The following is a 13,652-nucleotide window of genomic DNA, read 5'->3' on the forward strand; positions in this document are numbered from 1 at the left end:
CTTTGAAGGAAAAAGTTTAAAGAATTGACATGTCCTGAGGAGATTTTTACTTATTTTTTTTTTCCTTTGGCCCTGGTCCTTTTTGCCTTTAGTTTCAAAACTCTAACTGCACCAGCAGCTAAATTATTCACAATGAGCCATTTCTGTATTGATCGCCAAGTATATTTAGCCCTGGCTCCTGGAATTTCTCCATTACTTACTGGAAAACAGGCAGCTTCACTTCTTGTCTCCAAAACCACTTCCCTTCTCCCTCCCCTCCCCTTCTTCACCACCACCCTCCCCACCCCCCCAAAAAACTTTTGTTTCTTTCTTTATGGAATAATCAGATCAAATTCCCAACTCAGTCACTACATAGCACTTAAATTTCAACCTGCTGTACTGTTATCAAATTCTTTCAAATTATGATTACATAAGGCTTTCAAGAAAGGCATCCGTAAAGTTTAAAAGGGGGGCAGTTTCTTCGGATATTTTACAAATGAGTTTATCTCTCTAAAAATGTACACATTTAACACACACATATTAAAAAGAAAGAAACGTCAGGGAGAAGCGAAAGAAGTCTGCCCCATCAATGAAATGGTTATTAACCCTCAGAGAAGGAAAGAAAGAAAAAAAGGAGAAAGAGAAACGAAATGTACATACAAAAGAAATTGTCCTTTGATTAAAAAAGATTCATCACCATTTCCAGCTCTGTCGGGAGATCTCAGCTTCTTCTAACCCCTCAAAGAGGAGGTGACAATGTCGGGCTGAAGATAAACGGAGAGAGAAAGAAAGAAGTTTTTTGTGTTTCCCCCTTCTCTCTTTCCCTCCCTTACCCCTCCAAGCCAAGCCCCCTGCAGAGTTCAAGGCGAGGAGGAAGGAAAAGCACTTTACAGGTGGGTCATTCCGAGCCCAAATCCTGCAAACAGATCGGCTGATAAACAAAACCAAGAAATGAGAGAGAAGGAACACCCCCCTCTCCTCCTCCTCCTCCTCCTCCTCCTCCTCCTCCTCCTCCTCCTACCCCTCCCCCTCGTCCCTTTGGGATGGTCTAGTAGGAAAAGTCACTCAGGAATGGCACCACGTACTTTCAGGAAAGAGGAAAAAAAGGGGGGGGGGGGGGAGAGGTCAGTCAGTGCTACAGCAATGCGATTAACAAGAAGAGAAAAAACTTGATCCACCGGTTCCTTAAGAATCGACCAAAAGCTAAGACAAGAAAACTGAAAGAAAAGGTGGGGGGGGGTGGTAAGAGGGGAGGGATAGTCAGGCAGAATCCAGCGAGGAACCTAGGCCAACTTCACAGGACTGTTTTTCACCCTTGGTAAAAAAAAAAGGGGGGGGGAAAGGAAAAAGAAAAAGAAAAAGAAAAGAAAGAAAGAAAGAAAAGATTAAAAAAAGAAAAAGAAAAAAGAAAGAAAAGAAAAAAAATAAATCTTCATTCCATCTCTTTCGCCCATACGAGAACCTGTCAAAGTGATTTAACTGCCGCCTTTTTACATGTGTCATACCCGGTTTTTTGCTTTTTAAAAAATTCGAACAAGGATCTGAATATTACCTTCTACCAGGACAGCTACAATTTATTCCAAGCTACCCAATCTTTCTTGGAATTCAAGTTAAAACAAAGCAAAACAAGTCAAAATCCATGACAGCTACAGAGATGAGAACTGATTAATCAATTAACATCCCCGAAACACATTACGAGGAGGGGACGATAAATTAAGGCAGAGGACATCATCTTCAACCCGATTCCCTGAGCGTCCTTTACAGAAATCATTATCCTAATCATAACCACAATCCATCCCGCCCAGAGAAAAATATCTACATTATTATTATTACTGGTTAACAGCAACAAGTCATTTGATCACATCACAGTGCAAAACGAGATGCTATATAATTACACTTAACTTTGAAAACACTCCCCCCCTTTGCAAATCAGATACACATATTTATATATAATCTATGAATCAGAAGACAAATAAAACAAGAGCTGTTCTTCCCCACGCAAAAGCCAAGCGGAGATTTACCTCAGCAGTGCATGCAGTAAAATAATCCCATCACCCTTTTGTTTGTGTTTACTGTTAGTGTATCCTCTCTCTTTCTTTCTTTCCTGTGCCTAACGTGTGTTTGTGCACTGCAGTTGGTGGTGGAAACTAAGGCAGTGGATCTGTAGCTAAGGGTAATCCTGTTTTTACTTCCTCCATCTTCAGCGAGGAGCAGGGTTAGCCCGGGACAGCTGGTCAAACCCCGAGAAACCGATCCGCCGGAGCCCGAGCACATCTCCCCCGCCGGCCGGGCTCGCGCAGACGCCCGCGGGCGGAGGGCGGGCTGGCGACGGCGGCGGGCGGCGGGCGGCGGGGCCCGGGGCGCGGGCAGGCGGGCGTGCGTGCGCGCGCGCGCGTGTGTGTGCGCGTGTGTGCGGGGCCTGGACGCCTGAGCCTGTGCGTGTGTGTGTGTGTGTGTGCGCGCGGGTTGGCGAGGGCGCGTGTGCGCGTGTCTGCGCTCTGGGCCGCTCGGCGCGCTCGGCAATCGATTACAGGACAAGTGCTGCCCGGCGGCTCCGCGACGCGCGCACTCCCTCGCGCCCACCCGCGCGCCCGGCCGCGTCGTCCCCGGCCCTGCGGCCCCCCAGACGGCGGACCCCGCCCCCAAAGGGGGACCAGGTAACCTGCTTCCGAGAGTGCCATGGCGACACCCCACCCGCTCCCCCCCAAGTCTTAATAAATCTCACGTTTTCTGCCGGCTGGGAAGGAAGGATTGGAGCGGTGAGGGGGGGTTCATTTCGGCCGCTTGAAGTTTTCTTTCAAACTGGGATTTGTGACGAGGCCGGGCGGAGGGAGCGGGACGACGATCCGGGCGCCCGACGCGGAGCTCAGGCACGGGCGTCCTGGCCGGAGCCGGGGTGTGCGCGTGGACCCACCCACTCGGGCTTCGCAATAAACTATGCGGTGCAGTTCAGAAAACGGCACCGGGGAGACCAGGACACGAATCAAGATGAATTGAGGGAATGAATTGAGAAGGAAATTCAGGTCTGAGATGAAGCTCAACTATTTTGAAAGTGCTTTGCAGTGCAAGTTTAAAATTAGAGTGTTGACTTGCTTTTACTCCCCAGGGCTTGTGCCGCATTCACCAAAGTCAAAGGAGCGGGTGAGGGTCCAAAAAGTTGCCGTCCCTCCCTATCAGGTACAGCCCAGCTTTTTTATTTGGGGAAAATCGTCTGTGGATCGTCATGAAAAAAAAAAAAAATGCATATTTCGTCTACAAATAGTAGCATTTAGCATTTAACTTGACCACATTTGCAAAAAGAGGGAATAGAGGCTTCTATAATTAAAGGGGAAAGGAAAATGAAAGGAGCTGAAAATACTGAACTGTGTAGTCTGGGTGGCTTAAGTTTGAAAACACATGAAATTATCAGGACTGCCAAAGAGCATTTCTGAGAAACCATATCACAGATTGTGAAGAAAATCAATGCCGAAAGAGTTAGGAGGAGGCTTCGTACTCCTACTCCTTTCAAGAATCCCCAAAATAGTTGCTGAGTTTTGGGTTGGTTTTTTCTTTCTTTCTTTTTTTTTTTTTTTTTCCCACCCCTGCTGTGGAAAGAGAAATGCTACACTGAAAATAAAATCATCAACTATATCTTAAACACTAGTCTGTAGGTCTATAAAATTTTGGACCGTGTCTTTTCTTTGGATTTTGTGGTGGGGAAGGAATTCCTTCACATTAATAAACACCGAATAATGGATACCATGGGACTTGTATAATAACTATATTTAAGTTGTATAATGAATTACTTAAGAGTTTATTTCATGCATTGTATTTTTTTCAAAACTGTACAAATAGGCTCGTTTTTAAATTATGGAAAATGAAAGTTGGTGCCATAGTGCAAACAAGATGAATGAATTTTCATTAGAGAACAACTCATTTGGACTTAGATCAGCAACAACAACTTTATGACAATTTTAAGAAAAATTCAAGTCCTATGAGTTATATATGTTTTTCCTCCCCTGTGAATTATATATTCGTAAGGCAGATTTTTGTGGTTTTTTTTAAGCCTATTATCTAAATAGAATTAATTTTCCTGAAGTCATATTTGGAAACGACTGGAATTAGGATTCCACAAGTCATTCTGATCATCCCAGTAGATAGCAAGAGTTTTAATCTTAAATTATCTTAGAAAATTGGAATGTTCGTTATATATAAATTACCAGTACATAAGGGGAAACTTAACTTTCCTGAATTGCCACAACCCCTTCCTAAAAATTAAGCCTGTGTTTAGGTATCTGCAAAGTAATGGAGGTCCTTGGAAAAGATGAATTAAAACATATTCAAAATTAGGATGAAATATCTGGATATTTTAAGCAGCCTAACCGCTAGCAGAGGAGGGGCCATTGTGAAGTCTTAAGGAACCATCCTCCAATTTCCCAAAGCTACCAGAGCTGGAATAGCCCTTACCCTTAGCTGATTGGAGCTTAATTTAGCTCCCTTGAAAGCCTATCCTTTTCATGAGTTACTTTCATTGGCTCCAGAATCACCAGAGGCACACTCTCTCCCTCTAGTGGCCAAGCATTCAGACACTTTACATTTGGTGGCCAAGAATGGGGGGATTTAGGCAGGAGTAAATGGCTCCCAAATTTTAGAATGGCAAAGATCATATAACCACTTGTGAGAATTAGACCATTTGGGGCAATTTTTCCTGTTTTTAACGTCTTATGTTTCTTTCTCATTTACAGATCATGGTGTGTCCAACTCACCCCAAAGAAGTCAAGTTTATGTTTACATACTAAACCAGGGGTTCTATTTCATCCTCTGCAGTCGAATAATCCTGGCTCTGAGACTCACAATTGTACATGTAGAAAGGAACCTTTGTATAAACTATAGTAATTCACTGCGTTCACAGTTTTTCTCTACAGTATTTTTATAGTGGTTAGAGGATGTATTTATTTCCATCCTTTGCTGTAACTACTCTACACACATTTTAAAAGTACGTATATGGTTATACTATGAATAAAAATGTATCACTAGGGAAGTGCAGTATCATATAAATATTCACTTTGGGGGATTAGCAAGGCGGTGGGAGAAAACATACCCACACCCACCGTTTTTCAAATAGCTGCTTCTCATTTCCCTCTATCCCATCCTACCGGAAACTGTGCCTTACCCAGAGCCAACCCTTATCTTAGCTCTTTGCACATTTCTTTCATTATACAATTTGTAAATTTTTTTATTTGTTGAGATTTAAAAGAAAATATGTCTCCCCGACTAGAATGTCATCTTTTTTTTAGAGCAGGGATTATGTCTGTCCTGCTAACAATTGTTTTCTCAGAACTAGCACAGTGTTTGGCACATCTGTCCTCAATAAACTTTTACTAAATGGATGACTGTAGAGCTAATCACATATTCACCTAGCTTTGTGTGTTAAACTGTTTTTAAGGGACAAAAACTGTAGGATAACAAAGATATATTCTAATTTCATAAAGATTTTGGTCAAGTCTTGACTCATAAGTAATGTTACAAACATCATTAACAGGTCAACTCTCTGGCTTATGTTCATGTGAAGAATGTGAATACCTTCATAGATAATACAACTTTTATAAATATAAAGAGGAAGAGTGGTTAAAATTGCATATCAAATATAATTTTGAGTAAAATGCCTTTATGTTACTGCTCTGTTTCATAAACAAATTATTTCATGTTAATCCTTGATAATTTGTAAACTAGGTTCACAAAGAATGCAACAATTTATTCTGTAATGGCTAAATGCAATTAGCAAAAGAAACGTTAAAAGGCAGTGTAGCTAAAAGGTATATTATGAAGTATTTTGTTTTCTTTTGATGGCATATTTCATCTGCATTAAATTTAAAAGCCCTAGTACCCTTTAAAGAAATTTTTTTTTCGAAGTCTTTTTTTTTTTCATTTTATTTATTTTTTCAGTGTAACAGTATTCATTCTTTTTGCACAACACCCAGTGCTCCATGCAAAACGTGCCCTCCCCATTACCCACCACCTGTTCCCCCAACCTCCCACCTCTGACCCTTCAAAACCCTCAGGTTGCCCCAACCTCCCACCCCTGACCCTTCAAAACCCTCAGGTTGTTTTTCAGAGTCCATAGTCTCTTATGGTTCACCTCCCCTCCCCAATGTCCATAGCCCGCTCCCCCTCTCCCAATCCCACCTCCCCCCAGCAACCCCCAGTTTGTTTTGTGAGATTAAGAGTCATTTATGGTTTGTCTCCCTCCCAATCCCATCTTGTTTCATTTACTCTTCTCCTATCCCCCTACCCCCCCATGTTGCTTTAAAGAAATTTTAATAAAAGTGAATTTAACAAAAATTTATTCAAGGAATTCATTCCACATTTTTAACTTTTGATTTTGTTTTTAGCAGAGGGCAAGAGGGGACATTCTAAACCTTGTAATTCTTTCCTAATATTAAAGGAGAAATTTTTGGAAATGAATTATATATTATTTTTATTTAGATGACTTTGTTGTGCAGATATAGAACATAATCACCCAAAGTAGGTTCCCTAAAGTAACTTGAATCTCTGAAAAAGTTAAAATTAACAAACACATAGGCACAGTGTTTTAAAACTGATTGCTTGTTTTATTTTTGTCAGGTGTTGTTCTCTTTGAAGTGGTGTTCTCTTTTAAGCGGGATATGGAACAATGGTCTCATATTCTCCTGTCGACCTAGACTGGCACTATGAAGAAGCAAGCAAGCCAGAAATAGAACCATAATTTCAAAGAAAACATTTGAAGATACCAAATCCAGTTCATATGTAAGGAATACTAATACCTCCCTGAGTACACTGGTAATCTGGGGTCTGTCTGTGTGGCATGTAAGTCCCACATGGTTAGGGTCTTCTCATTGCATCCACACTGAACATTAGTTTCCTTTAACAATTCTTAAGAGTGTCACTTTGCAATTAGAGATAAGGCTCTTGTGCAAATACCCATGTCCCTAGAAAAGGTAACTTTATGACTTAAATTCACACTTTGATAGAATAATATCAGATTTCTTCTAGAGAGTATGTTTTGATGTAGAGCAGAAGATAAGCTATCTCTATCCCAAGTGAGAATTATAAATTGTGGGAGTTAAACTTACTTAGACCAAAGGGGGTGAGGACTGAAGAAGTTCCTGAAAAAAAATTGAAAGAACACACTTTTAAAGATGCCATCAGAATATATCAGAGTTGCTTTAGAATGCAGATGTGTGGGGCACCTGGGAGGCTCAGTGGGATAAGCCTCTGCCTTGGGCTCAGGTCATGATCTCAGGGTCCTGGGATCGAGCCCCACATCAGGCTCTCTGCTCAGCAGGGAGCCTACTCCCCCACCACCACCGCCCCCGTCTCTCTCTGCCTGCCTCTCTGCCTACTTGTGATCTCTGTCTGTAAAATAAATAAATAAAATCTTTTTAAAAAATATCCAGATGTGTTCAGCATGTGAGGAAGTGAATTCTATTAATGCAAAAATCAAGGAACTTTGAGGTGGGTCAAGGGTAGATGGCTGATGCTCAAGAAACAACTCTAAAAGGCATTGAGGAGAAATTCTTCTCAAACACCCTAAAATTTATGAACACAAAAAAGCATAATGAGGTTATTGAACTCTCCAATAAAGTGTTAGCACAAGAAAAGAGAAAGACTATTCAACTTTCTGAAGACACAGCTTTCAAATAGGATAATAATAAGGAGAACACATTGTCTACTGAGCATTAATTTAGATACAAAATATTAAACACCCTCTGGGGATAGGAATTTAACTTTGGAATTGGTAAGTGAAATTAGGGCATGTTAGTCTTCTAAAGACTATAATACCAACGGATTGTGCTAGTGATATCCATAGTCTAAAGCAGATGACAGGTTACATCTCAAGGGAAAGACTTGGTAGCTTAACCAGTGCCAATAGGAGTGTGATCCTGTTTTACTTTGTTTCTTTTTTTAATCCTGTGAAAAGCTCACGGAATACATGTCCAGTTACAACTCATTGTAAACCGAAATTGTTTCATAGTACAGCCGAGTCTAATCACATGTTTAAACAATCCTATGTAGACTGAAGAAAATAGAAGAACACATTACGAACAGAAAGTGAAGGAAGGAATCCTGGGATTCAATCTCCCCCCTTTTTATGGCCAGATGGTGACAACCTAGGGAATTAAAAGCCACACAGGGATAGAAATGGGGAGCCGTTTCCTGCCTGATAACTCTGAAAGACGGCTGTGGTTTGGAAGAGGGAAATTAATCAAAGAAAGGTCATTTACAGGTAGTAAAGTCAAATGTCACCTCCCCCAATTCTCATGACTTGTGGTTTAGAGAAAGGTTAGCTTAATATAGAGGTTAGTGTGGCATTCTGAACTGTCTCAAGATGTGATATATGAAGATGAGAATATCACCATCAGTTCCCCTCCCCCAACAGCTATGTTCATTCTTCAAAAAGATATTTAAAACTTGACGTCATAGTGAGGTATTAGACACCTGGGAAAGTCCCACTTAATAGACTAAGGAGATCATCAAAAGTTCTATAAACCGCATTCCAGAAACAGCCTTATTGAAAGACTATGTTTTTGAAATATATCATTTTTTAGAAATCCTTACGCAGAATCTATAGCACTTTAGATTGATGGTATAACTGGCTTTAATGTAGTATCATCAGTGGGACAAGCTATATACCATCATTACCATTATAGGCATTTACTTCATGCCAAGCATCATGATAAGCATGTTACATGCATTCTCATTTAACCCCCATATTCATCTTTAAGAGAGAATATTAACCCCAATCTTCACATGAAAAAATTCAAGTGTGGACACATCATTATCTTTTCAGGATAGCATTATGTCAGAGCTGGACTCAGAAACATGTCTTAAATTCTAAAAAGCCCATAATAACCACCATGATGTATTTATCAATCATACAGAACTGTTGCTACAGTTAACTCGAGCCCTTTGGGTAACTGCTGTCCAATATTGAACCACTTGGTAGAAAACCCAAATGTCCATGATGTTCTTAGAAGTTTATTCAGATGTGGTATCCACATAGAACACTACCAGATCCAACATGACCTATTTGACATCTAACACTTTAACATCAGATATCCATCAGATATCCCTTGGCACCTTCCTCCTTGAGCTCTCCTGAACAAGTGAATGACATGAGAGAACCACTGAGAGTGAATTAAAAGGTAACCACCCCATAAAGAATTAAGTATCAATTAATGGTGACAAAGAGATACAGACAAGATCTTAACTTTAAATTCTGGATCACCAAGCATATTTGTACTTTTCTTTCAAAGGGATTGTTTCTGGTTCATTGCTCCCCAAAACATAAGCATCACGCTCCTTCCTTTTGTAGACTTACTTCACCTATGTGTGCAAAGAAGAATGAGTCAATTTGTGTAGTGAACATTGTGATTTTAAATGGTTATGGTATTCTTAAATGACATTTTGAATTCAAGAAACAGATTTTTTTTCTAGTGGAGAGCAACTCTCAGTTTATAGTAAAGGTCAATTTGAACATTTTGCTAGGATCCATTAAACAAAGCCTATGAGATTAGGATTTTTCTCTGTTTTAATGTACAAATTGAGTACTGGAATAGAGATATAAAACTATACTATTTTAATTTGGTTTTTCTATCCCACTTCGCATAGGTAATAGGAGTTACATATCTGTTCTCTCATAGCAGGGTGTTTTTTTTCCAAGAACAAAAAGAAAGAATACCTTTATTTGATAATAGATATACTATTTATGAAGGAAGCTGATTAGTGGCTTTGGGGGAAATTTGTTTCAGGACATTTTGAATGACCTGTCCTAAAGCAGGTTCCCAAAACATCTTAAAATAGCCAAAATATGAAATGAGCAAGGGGTCTGATATCTTCATAATACATTCTTTTTTAAAAAAAGATTTTATTTGAGAGACAGCTGAGCAGGTGGAGGGATTGGGGGGGCTGGGGAGGGACAGAGAGACAAGCAGACTCCCTGCTGAGTGCAGAGCCAGATGAGGGCTCCATTCCAGGTCCTGAGATCATGATCTGAGTTGAAGGCTGATGCTTAACCGACTGAGCTACCCAGACACACCATTCATAATATATTTCTTTTTTTTTTAAACTTAATTTTTTTCAGTGTTCCAGTGTTCAGTGATCCAAAATTCATTGTTTGTGCAACATACCCAGTGCTCCATGCAATGCATGCCCTCCACAATACCTGTCACCAGGCTCACCCCACCCCCCCTGACCCCACCCCTCCAAAACCCTCAATAATTGGCCATCTCCTGATACTTATGTTTGAGAATAAATACCTACAGAAGATTCATTAAATAGTCAAATAGGAATCCTTTCTCTTCACAATCTGAATATCTGAGAGAGGGGTACCCTTCTCTCAAGTCTTTGGGAATATTGCTTTCAGAGTTCATTCTTGATGTGGAGGTGGACACTGCAGGCTATAGGCCTGATACCATTAGATAGTCTTTTACACACAGAATGTTTTGGTCAATTCCAAATCCACCATTAGCCACTTGGTGATATTTTCACTTTCCGTGTCATTTTCCTATGTGGAGAGAGTATACTTAACAACTGTTTTCCCTTATATAAATGATGCTTCTAGGTTTCATACAGCTGTGTTTTATAAGTTTAAATATTTTTAGTTGTCCTAGGTGCACCCATAAACTTGAATTTCTGTAACCCCACATGGTTAAAGGCCAGACCCTGCAGAGTGAAGCTCACAAAGATTATTCCATTTTGCATGTGCACATGACCCTTGTCATCTGGCCAGACTTCTCTCCTGGTCCTCAAAAATATCATGGTCTCACGATATGGTTTCCTTTAACTGCTTTAGAACTTCAGTGACTCCTTCGGCTTCAGTCAAACCATGAATCTTAAGGAGATTCATGGGAGACAACAGAATTTTTGAAATAAGCTACCTAAATGGACCATTTAGAGCTCTGAGAGGAAACCCGATAGATCTAAGAAGAAAGAAAGAGACAAACAGCAACAAATACTGCCTGTGAGAATGACAGCAGAAAACAGATCAGAGTCACCGAGGAGAGTATGAGGAAACAGAGACGCCATGAGTATAGAACAATAATCTCGATGAATTTGGCTTTAAAAGGAAAGACAGTGGCTAGAAGCTGGAGGAGGAGGTGGGGTCGAGTGAGGTTTTGTTTTTTAAGAATTCAGCAAGCTGATCAGAAAGTGTCAATAACAATTTAGAGATTGGAGATAGAAGAAAATTGGTGAAGGGAGTTCCTGAAGGGACAGAGGAAAAAAAAAATATCTAGAGCACAAGTGAAATAATGATACCTCTTGTGCGGAAGAGAAGCAAGAAAGGATGAGCACTTGTAAAGTCTGTTGGTTGATGTGATAGGAGGTTGGGGAGGGTTTGAAGAAGGTGTCAGTGTTATTTACTGAGATTGAAGGGAAAAATGGCTTCACTGAACATTTAACAAAAGTGTATAAGTTGACATACTTACTATGAAGAATGTGAAAGACGGTAACTTAAAAAAAGTATATGGAAAGATTGACAGGCAGAACAGAGGAAACATTTGAGGCTGGTGACCACAAATAAACCATCCCTATGCTTGATGCAATAACTTACAGGTGAGCTCACAGACCAGGTATCATAATCTTGGAAAATATGAATCACAGGATTGACCCAGTGTAGAAATTTCAACAGGTAGAGAGCTGTAAGACCCCAGATCAAAAAAGTTGAGTTTCATTAAAAGAAATAGAGCAACAGTCTTTAGAGTAAGCTTTATAGAGAAAGGTACCAACTGAGAGGGTGTTGACCAATATGAAAAGGAGAGGAACATAGAGACCTTGAGTTCCAGAGAGGTTGAAGAACTTGTCTAAGAGGGAAGGCTGAGTGAGAGATATGAAAGTATATGGGACTTTAAACAGAAATTTGATAGTTCTGTTGAATTAAAAATGCCAGGATTGAGAAGTCATGACTTCTATGGGTTGGATTATCAGAAAAGTGATAGGATAATCAGAAGATTACCTTGGATCTTGGAGGCAGAGGAAGATAAACGAGGTGCTGAAGTCTTTGAAGAGCTATCTAGTCGCGGAAAGTTTGATAAATAACAGCAAAGAGGAAGAATAGTGAGGAGGTAGCAGTGAAGAAGGGACATTAGAGTAACTGCAATTTTACACAGAAGTGTAAATATTCTGAAAAAAAAATAGTTTGGGTTGTATAGGGGATGTTGATCCTATTTTCTAACCTGGGGTATAGGTGAGCTATGGGAGAGAACTATAGGTAGTGTGACCTTAACATCTGTTTTGTCAATAACAGTCCCAATTTACACCTGTGGTCCTGGAATAACTATTAATAATGCCCTCTTTTACTCTTAAATATGTTCTGGTTTCTATGTTAAACCACATGTTCACCCTCTCTTAAAGGAGAGTCATGGCTCCAATGAAGAGTTCTTTCATTTAGGAAACAGATTATTTAAATCAGTGAGAGGATGTAGGATGGAATTTCTTGCTCCTTTTTCTTGAGGAAGGAGTTCCAGGGACCATGGTAAAAAATGCTTGGGAGGGGAAAGAGCAGTGTTCCACTGAATCAGAGGAGACTGCAAATAGTGGTTGGCTTGAAAGTGTGCAACAGAGGAATTGGCCTCATCTGGAGTTCCCATCTTCCATATCAATTTCCTTATCAACCTTCTGATTCCTTTGATCTGGAACCAGATTGACAGCCATGCCTTCAGAGGTCAAATATGCCTATCATTATTTATATCCTTACATTGGGGCCAGAAATCACAGCACTCTATTCCAAGCACTGTATTCCAAGGTGAAAGATTTATAAGGATAAATTACTACAGATCATGGCCATACGATGGCTCCTAATTGGGATGATAGTCTCCTAACACTTGCCTCCCCTTTGCGCTTACATTTTCAGTTCTTTTTCTTTGGAGTTTTGGAAGATTTGGCCTTTCTCTATCAACTTAACTTCATTACTGACTTAAAAATCAGGATAAGAAAACAAGACGATTTCTGACCTCTGGATCTTACAAAGACTGGTGTACTCACGGAAGTCATTAGATTTTGCCAAGCGTCGTATACTGAACACTGATGATGACAGGAGTAGAGTACTTAAGTCAGATAACAATCCCAAAAACCAAATAGTAATGGCCAGTCTTGCTGAAAACAAAATATTTTTATGTCTCTAGTGATGGCTATAGGCTAAAATACACCTTCAAAGACCAATATAATATGTAACCATATTGGAATTCAAGAATTTTTTGAAAAAGAAATGGTCCTACTTCCACTTGACGTAGAAATCCACATTACGGTATCTTCATGGGAGACCTGCAAGTCAATGAAGTCATTTGTGTTTAAGTCTGCAAATAATATACTGCAATGCAACTGAGGCATAAAACTTATTGATACAGCTTATGGAAATATAGATAAAGCCATTTCCCTGAGTTATGGACATTCTTCATTCACCATGACAAATAAATATGTAAGTTAAAATGAGTGGTTTTTATTCACTTTCTAAAAATATTCATTCCAGTTTACAAATAGACTGTTCATAGGAATCCTTAAAGTAGAATGCTTATAGCATCAATTTAAAATATGAATCATTTATTTAAAAATCTACGTAGTTTTTCAGAATTGCCTCATGATAAGAACTCAGCCTAACTTCTTAAAACTGTGGTTCACAAACTTGTTTTCTGTACCTAAGCCATCTGCAGGTTTAA

General features: G+C 39.8%; 1 protein-coding gene and 1 long non-coding RNA gene across 8 annotated transcripts in view; one reads left to right on the forward strand and one right to left on the reverse strand.

The window, feature by feature from the left end:
• IKZF2 (IKAROS family zinc finger 2) overlaps nucleotides 1–3,077 on the reverse strand; it is a 157,814-nt gene extending 154,737 nt beyond the window's left edge. For 3 of the 6 annotated variants that reach the window (XM_046019253.1, XM_046019256.1, XM_046019249.1), the window contains exon 1: nucleotides 677–787. In XM_046019253.1, coding sequence (XP_045875209.1) covers nucleotides 677–679 — 3 coding nt within the window. In that variant the 5' untranslated portion in view covers nucleotides 680–787. Of the gene's footprint in view, nucleotides 1–639; nucleotides 788–2,000; nucleotides 2,175–2,704 lie in introns of those variants that run through there. The other 3 variants (XM_046019252.1, XM_046019251.1, XM_046019250.1) reach the window with 3 other exon arrangements.
• Nucleotides 2,375–12,942, forward strand: LOC123950807. Of its 2 annotated transcripts, XR_006820302.1 has the most exons (5): nucleotides 2,375–2,636; nucleotides 3,086–3,156; nucleotides 4,704–4,954; nucleotides 6,583–6,744; nucleotides 12,851–12,942. It is a non-coding gene; the product is annotated as an uncharacterized LOC123950807 (long non-coding RNA). The 2 variants fall into 2 exon arrangements; XR_006820301.1 differs by lacking the exon at nucleotides 12,851–12,942 and having other exon boundaries at nucleotides 6,583–7,290.
• The last annotated feature ends 710 nt before the right edge of the window (nucleotides 12,943–13,652 follow it).

The sequence above is a fragment of the Meles meles genome, chromosome 9 (genome assembly GCF_922984935.1).
Source record: "Meles meles chromosome 9, mMelMel3.1 paternal haplotype, whole genome shotgun sequence".
In the NCBI taxonomy this organism is placed as follows: Eukaryota; Metazoa; Chordata; class Mammalia; order Carnivora; family Mustelidae; genus Meles; species Meles meles.